We start from the raw sequence: 8,797 nt of genomic DNA, 5'->3' as shown, positions 1-8,797 counted from the left end.
TAATTTTTTAATTTGATTTTTTTTTAAATTTTTTTTTAATAAAAAATTAAACTGTACCTATTTTTTTAAATGAACATAGATACACTTATATATAAATATAAGTGTATTTATATATTATTTAGATAGACTATTTCCCCTCCATTATAAGTATTTGTAGAGTTAGTGTACAACATATTTAGATAGACTATGGTCATAAATAGTCAATGTATTTCAGTTTATTTTGAATATAAAATAAGAATTTTGGTCCATTTTTTAAAAAAAACTCTAAATAGGACTTCATGATTGGGTCAAAAATAGAATATATGTTTAAATTAAATTATTAGTTCGATGTGGAATTGTTACAGATAAGAGGAAAGTTTGTAATATATTATGTTGATAATGTTTTTAAAAAATTTATAGGATTAAGTCAATTGATAATTTTTATCATAATTACTAGCTCCTAATCTGATCAGTTTATATACCATACTTAACTTTATATTCCAAATTCAATTCTTTAACACTAACTCTACAATACTTCAATAAATAAAAATTACAATTCAGGAACCAGTTTTCTTTATTTATTAAAATAAATTTAGATTATATTGTCTTTAATGTCAGAAAAGATAACCACAAGAAACGTTTTCCTTAAAAGTAGGTACAAGTAAAATCTATGGGAAAAAATCCATGGGGAAAAAAATCGTGCCCTCTACAAAATATATTATATATAAAAAAATAAGAATAAAACTAATATTTTCGTCCATGTGTCATCAAAATTTGTATCTAAATTATCTTGTAATTGGAGGTCCGTGAATAGATAATTGTGTTTTCAAATCTATAAGTTGTAAGTGAATCTCAATAAATCTCTTTATGAAATAATGAGAATACACTAAAAATAATAATAGAAATTCTCTTTAGGATAACAATTAAATATAAGAGGCGAAAGTACATGTAATTCAAAAATATAAAGTAAAGTTTTACCATAAAAATCTGTAATTAGACATTAAAGAATAAAATAACATGCAGACAATTAAAATTAAAAATACAAACAAGCTAGCAAAATGGCATATAATTGTTTTCTAAAAGGCAAAACTAAGACCACCAAAGTGACATCTAATTGACTTTTAAAAACTCAAAATATAAGTACATTAAAAAAATGATACAAATTACCATCAATGATGGCCACCAAAAAAGTTTACTCCCTCTATTTTTTCCCCATGTTATTTTTTAATATTGATGCTTTAACTTTTGGCATACATTTTTATAGGTCATTTGACTGTGTACCTAAAATTAATATTTTTAATATTTTCTTTTTCTCAATAAAAATTTAGGACCAACATTAATTCACAAAAAATAAATTATAAAAATATTAATTTTATCTATGCGGTCAATGCACTTAAACATGTGTACCAAAAGTCAAAACGTCAAATAATAAAAAAAGAGGGAGTAATAAGAAGAAATAGACTAATTAAATTATTTCGTCAAGCTCTAAAACAAATGAATAAATGAAACATATGCATTTATGGGAGAATAAAATTAATTAAATATTATTTTGTGTCATAAATTTCTAAGGATATATACAAATGTATGTAGATTCATGGAAACAAAATAAATTTTAAAAAAACATGTACATATTGCATAAACAAATAAGAGAAATGTTAGATTTCCAAAAATTATTCCCTAACTATTAGTTCTTATGGTGGTATTGAATATTTGCTTATGACAATGAAAAATGAAAAGATGACATGTATTATTTTGGGAAAATATATGGGAATTTTTTTTGAAATGTAACATTGTTTAATAACTTTACAGGAAATAAGAATTAAATGTATTAAATGCTATTATAAAAGGAAAAGTGTTTCAATATTAATTACATTTTAAACTAATTAGTTGCTAACATATTAAACTGACAGTAATTAAGTAATGCACACTCATGAACCAAAATCAATACCTGAAGAAATAAATAGGATCATAGACATGTTAAAGGCAATTTACTCTCAACCAATCAGTTACAAATTACAAAAAAATTATAATAAAAACACAATCAAGAGAGATAAGAGCATCTCCAAGGGTAGTAGTAATATTCATTAGCTATATTAGTAGAAATAGATATTCTGTAAAATTTGCTGAATCTGTAACGAATTATGCTTCAGTGGTATTAGCTATAATGATTAGCTATATTTGAAAAATAGTTTTTATTGTTATTTTCAAATTTTAACGGTTATATTTCAACCGCTATCTTTTATCGAAAAATGTTTAGAATTAATAATGAAAACTAATTATTTTTAAATATAAGTGAAAATAAAAATTATATATCTAATAAAAACATATGTAATTAATAAAAATATTTAATAATATTATTGTAATATTATAAATATGATAAAAAAATTAATTAACAAACAATACTTTTATATATTATAAGCAATTTAACTAAATTTGTATTATCATATTACTAAATATGATTATTAAAAATGATAAGTAGGTACATGTATACATAACATCCTAGGGTTTCATTTATTCTCACTCACAAAATTCATCAACACAAAATTCATCTCTAATGGACAACACCACAAAAATGATTCTTGATATTATGCAGGCACAAGAAGAAGAAAATGAAGCAAGAATCAGAATGAGTGTGGTTTACCTTCATCATCAACAACAGTGCCCGAATTTTCTACCGCGCGTCATGGGGGTTCTACGATGAATCATCGTATGATTGATCGTAATAGAGAAGAAGGTCATGCTAGATTATACCGTGATTATTTCTCTGATGCACCTACATACACAGAAACACATTTTCGTCGAAGATTTCGGATGCGTAGATCTTTGTTTTTACGCATTGAAGAAGCAGTTACAACTCATGATAATTATTTTACTCAACGAACCGATGTTGTGGGAGTTCGTGGACTATCATCACTTCAAAAAGTGACAGCCGCACTGAGAATGCTTTCTTACGGAACAGCTGGTGATGCTGTTGATGATTATGTCCGAATTGGTGAGAGTACAACTATAGAGAGCTTAAAGAGATTTGTTAAAGCAATTGTTGAAGTCTATGGAGATGAATATTTGAGACGAACAAATGATGAAGATGTGTCTAGATTGTTAAGAGAGAATGAACAACGAGGCTTTCCTGAGATGTTGGGTAGTATTGATTGTATGCATTGGAAGTGGAAAAATTGTCAAACTGGCTGGCAAGGTATGTACACAGGTCATGTTCATGAACCAACTATTATATTAGAAGAAATTACTTCAAAAGACTTGTGGATTTGACATTCTTTTTTTGGATTACCGGGGTCATTAAATGATATTAATGTATTAGATCGATCTCATCTATTTGAAGATTTGGCGGAAAGTCATGGACCTAAAGTGAGATATACTGTGAATGGGTATGAATATAATATGGGATATTATTTGGCTGATGGCATATATCCTTCAAGGACAACATTTGTCAAAACTATTTCCAAACCTCAAGGTAAAAAAAGAAAGTATTTTGCATATGCACAAGAATCTGTTAGAAAAGACGTAGAGGAGCATTTGGAGTTTTACAATCTCGATTTGCAATGATTCGTGGAACATCAAGATTTTGGAATGTGGGTACAATGAAGTATATTATGACAGCCTGCATAATTTTGCACAATATTATTATTGAAGATGAAAGGGAATTACATATGGAAGAAGAACAATTTGATATAATTTCTGAAATACCAACTGTTAATCTAGATCGTACTCATCCAAGTACGCTTAGGTAATTCATACAAGTGCACCAGCAAATTCGAGATAAACTGACTCATGTTCAATTACAAGATGATCTTGTAGAGCATCTTTGGCAGAGTCATGATCATGACATGGATTAAAAGACAGATGTAAAAGCTTCAATTTGTTATGTAATTTTCTATTCTTTTTTATTTTTTTTCTGATTTTTATGTAATTTGCTTTTGAACAATAAGGAAGTTTGCAGAAGAACAAAATATTAATTTGCTTTTGATTTTGTCCATTTATAAGAGAAGATTTTGTCCATGTTATAGAGAGTCTTTCAAAACAAATCAGGACTTCCGTCCGTCAAAACTATAACTACCGGTGAAAATTTACATTAGACAAATTCAACTCCCATTGAACATTTGCACTACTGACTTGTTCACTCCTCTGCCCATTGAGCAAATGTACTAGTTACATAAGGCGGATACAAATAGCAATGAGTCGTAACATAATTTGTAAAACTGTAAAATAACTTATAAATTCTAGAGGTCAGGTTTCTCTTTCAATATTCTTACAGCCATAAACATTACCCGCACATTAGCACTCTGCAGAACATACTTCTGCTCAGTATCTTTCACTCTAAACAGTTTTCACGATTAAAAAATCTTTAGTGATTATAAAGGTACGAGTAGTTTATTTCCAGATTTACACAATTTGGCTCACTCTGCTATATATATTACCTATCTAAGTTTAGCGGTTGATTTAAGTCCATCTACATAAAGCATGCTACACAGACAAAGCGGAACCTATCTGGAGAAGTGCAGCTGCATGGTCCTCATCAACTTCATTTTTCTTTTAAGTCCAACTCCCTCAGATACCAAGATTGAGATATATTTATGTGATGAATGCCAGAGAAAGTTAGCATGGCCTAATCTTCACATATCATACTCACACCAATTTGCAGTGGTCACAATACTTGATATTCACATATAAACAATTTAAAGTTAAAATACATTATATCTGGACTCCAGTTAAATCAGACTTTATAATCTCTAGATAAGTAATCTAATTTACAAATAACGAATTAATGGAACACATGATCCCCACACAAAGGATCTTTAATCTGAAACCTTCTTTCGTTATATCACCAAGAAAGACTAAAATACACAAAATATATAAATTATACAAGACGAGAATATATAAATGTGCAGGTTTTCATATTGTTTAACTATGTTAGGTCACACTTTCACTGTAGAGGGGGTGAATATAGTGTTAATTACAATCAAATCAAACTTCAAGAACTTATGTAACAGAAAACAAACTTTATTGAAACAATAAACTCTGTTACAATCTGGAACTGTTATCTCTCAGTGATGAACAAAATATCACGAGAGCTGCTAGGGTTATAGTAAATAATATTCTCGATAATGATAACACTTATAGTGTAAACCCTATGTCTGTGTTTATATACTACACAGTTACAAGATAATCGCTAATTGATATGGAATATAATTCTGCTTCCTAATATATATCAATCAGATATCTTCTATTCCAAGTATTCCATTCTTCACGGAATTCCTTCTTCATGCATATCTCTTCTTATGTTTATCTTGATCTTCTTAACTTTAATCAGCTACTGTCCTTATCTGATCGTCCTTCAGCACTTAAGTTCCGATATCTATCTCCTGATGCTTATCTCCTGATGACATAAGTACTGATATCCCTTAAGTTCTGACTTCCAGTATAATTACTGATCAGTTAAGTACTGATTTGTTCTGTTCAAATAAGATCTGAAATCTAAACATAAAACATATTAGCCATGACATTATCAAATATATCTAACAATCTCCCCCAACTTGTAAATTAGCAAAATATACAAGTTTAACAGATATTTGATGATGTCAAAAACATTAAGTACAAATGCATGAGAAATAGACAAGATAACTACAACTTACAGTCCTTAAAGATTTTACCAATTCAACTTCTGATAACAACTTTGGTCTGTATACACATCAGAATTTAAGTAGTTGTAGATCTTTGACTTGGCTTCATCATTTTCTGATCTCTCTGATGTCAGGAGTTGTTCTGAGATAATTCTTCAACAAACATTTCTCAGCATATCTGAGTTCATCAATCATTCTCCGTTTGACATCTTTAAGCTCTGCAGTATCTTCACCAGTTTGAAATATTGCAGCTCTGAGATCATTAATCTTTGCTTTTCTCAACTCCCGATCTAGTCTTATGACATAAGCTTCGTTAGACTCTAGATTGAATTCAAGCCCCTTAATACCAAGATATGTTCTGATCTGTGCAGTATTAGGCTTCATATCAACAATATCACCATTGTGATTTCTGTACTTTGGAACATATCTGCTGTCAGACTTAACAGAATAAAGCCTTTTCTGTCTCTGAATCTGTTCTTTTAAGTAGTTTGCAGCAGTCTCTGTTATTCTGTTATCCACTTGAAGTAAGAAAAGTACATGCTCCAATTCTTCAAAATACTTCAAAGGAATGGCATTTTGTCTTATATGATAAACCCTACCATCTGTCATGAAATACAACATGATGTATTCTTTCAAGTAGGTATGGTAAACCATCTGTACAGATTCTAGTTGATTCAATCTCTCAGGAGTTGCTCCAATACCTGGTTCACTCAAGGAAGTTGGATCATCGGTAGTGTTGTGTACTCTTCTTTCATCAGCACTTCCCAATCCAGTTTTATCTCTAGCTTCCTTTCCAGTAACTACTCTTGCTTCAAAACCACTTGGAGTAGTCTTCAAAGATTGAGTCTGTTTTGCTTTAGTGAATCCTGGTAAGAGTGTTTTAGATTTATTTTCTGATATCAATTTAACTTGAGCACTGTCAGAGGTTACTTGCTTCTTCTGAATATCAGAACTTACAATTTCTTGACTCTGAACAACTTGAGCCATGTCAGAGGTTGTTTTAAGAACTTTTCTTGAAGTCAGAGCAAGATCATCTTTTCCATCAGTAATTTCTTCTTCCTCTGGAGGTACATAAGGATTGATAGGTTCACCAACCTTTTCTTTACCCTTGGATCTTGGATCTATCTGTGGTTGTGATCTAGCCAAAGTTTCTTCAGTATGTATCCTTTCTTTGATCACAATGCCTTTAGGTTTTGGAAGTAACTTTTTACCAGAAGCTTCAGATTTAGATGTGACTTTCTCTGATTTAAGTCTGGCTTCTTCTTCCTTTAAACTTTCCAAGTCCATCCCTGGATTTTCTTGAAGAAATAACTGTCTTGACATTTCCTCATCAAGATCTAGAAGTTCATCAGAACTTATCCTTTTACCAGCAGCAGAACTTATTCTTTTCCCAGTATCAGAACTTGTTCTGTGACTAGCTTGTCTTGATGTAAACCTTCTACCTTGACTATGACCACTACCCATTCCAGAGTTTCCTTGGTCATCTTTTCCATCATCCTTTCCTTGCAGTGACTTGTTGGTTTTGCATTTGGACATAATTACCTTCTCCCCCTTTTTGGCATCAACAGGTAATAAAAGAGAGATAAGTAGTTCCACTGAGGTCTGGATTTCAGTAAGTTGCGATTGCTGAGAAGCTTGATTTGTCAGAATTTGATCAATCTGAGCTTGTTGCTTCTCTTGAGTTTTCTCAATATAAGCAACCCTGTCAATGGTAGGTTGGAAGAACTTTTTCTTATCAATTTTCCAAACTTGTTCCTGTTTGATAAAGTTCTCCTGAATCTTGTGTAGCTCTGCATGAGTGTTGGAATGAAGACCTTGTAGATGTTTAGTACTCAATGCAGTGACTCTAAGCTGGGTTTTAAAATCATCAGAATGTAACATTTCATCAGCTTTAGTCAAGTGCTCAGCAAGATGTAAAGCATTTGGAACACATGAAACTGAGTTCCATTCCTTAGTCCACTCCTGACCTGCAGGAGTTTCACTCCAAGGTACTGGTGCATCCCTGATAACAAACTCCTTTACCAGTTCAGACTTAGGAAGAGTCAGTGGAGGAGTATGTCCTGAAGGACCTGCTTCATCAGCATCTACAGTTGTAGCAGCCTCACCAGTATCTCCAACATTTGCAGCATCAGAACTTAGAGAATCAGTATCTTCTGATAAGACAACTGTGTGAGTAGCAATGGAGGCTTCAACATCCTCTAAGTGCTGATCTGATACTAAGTTCTGATCAACAGCCATATCCTGATGCTCACCTAAAATCTGATCATCAGCATCTTGATGCAGAGAAGGTGTTAGTGATAACTCAGGAGTTTGAACAGCATCAGTAACAGGTGTTGTGGAAGGATTATTTGCTGTTGGAGCTTCTAAGAAAAGTATTTCAGGCATAACCAGGTTCTGAATATCAATTTCAGCACTTATGCCTGGATCAACAAGAGACATAGAAGGTGAATTAGCCTTGTCAGATACAGGTTCCTGAGATGGAGTTGATGGAGAAGAAGTGACTGGAGAAAATTCCTTGTCTTGTGAGATCAGAGATTCCTGATCCCCTTCCTTAGCTACTTCCTCCTCATCATCTGAAACTGGCCTTTGTGCCCTCTGTTTCTTGTACTTCCTTGTTGATTTGGATTCCTTGGGAGTTTCAGGAACCGTCATACGTCTAAGCCTCTTGAGAAGCCTAGAACCCCCAATTGCAGAATCCTTCTGAGAAGTTGCCTTCTCAGCTTCATGTACCACAGGTTCTGAAGAAGGAATCGGTTCCTCAGAATCTGAGTCATCTCTCAAGGTGATCCTCCTCCTCTTCTGAGATGTTTGAGGAACAGTCTTTGTTCTCTTTGGTTTAGAGGATGGAGGCTTCACAGTAGGTGCTGAAGAAGAAGGTTGAGCAGTCTGTGAAGTGGAGAGATAGGATTTTAGATAAGTTCTGAGGGTAGGTTGAGTAGAATGAGAGGTAGGTACTGAGGTTGATGGATTTTGGTTATGGTGAGTTGGTTGAACATTTGAGTAAACAGATTTGTAAGTAGCAGGATCAGCATTTACCAGAATCTGTTTCACAGACTGAGGAATCTGTAATGGTCTCACCATTGATTTCTTTGTGTGAGCATTTATCAGGTCGTTAAAGTATCTTTTTGCAACCTTAAAAGGTGGGGTTTGAGTGCTGACTAACTGGGGTTCAGCAGTACAAT

The 8,797-nt window shown here is 32.3% G+C and overlaps 1 protein-coding gene across 1 annotated transcript; it reads left to right on the top strand.

The window, feature by feature from the left end:
* Positions 1 to 2,676: 2,676 nt before the first annotated feature.
* Positions 2,677 to 3,540, top strand: LOC141696232 (uncharacterized). Its single transcript, XM_074500402.1, has 2 exons — positions 2,677 to 3,172; positions 3,296 to 3,540. Exons 1-2 carry the CDS (start codon positions 2,677 to 2,679, stop codon positions 3,538 to 3,540), a joined length of 741 nt encoding a protein of 246 aa, XP_074356503.1.
* Positions 3,541 to 8,797: the final 5,257 nt, after the last annotated feature.

Source organism: Apium graveolens, chromosome 11 (assembly GCF_009905375.1).
Source record: "Apium graveolens cultivar Ventura chromosome 11, ASM990537v1, whole genome shotgun sequence".
In the NCBI taxonomy this organism is placed as follows: Eukaryota; Viridiplantae; Streptophyta; class Magnoliopsida; order Apiales; family Apiaceae; genus Apium; species Apium graveolens.
Note: the sequence above shows the minus strand (reverse complement) of the source record. Positions and strands in the feature narration are given on the sequence as shown.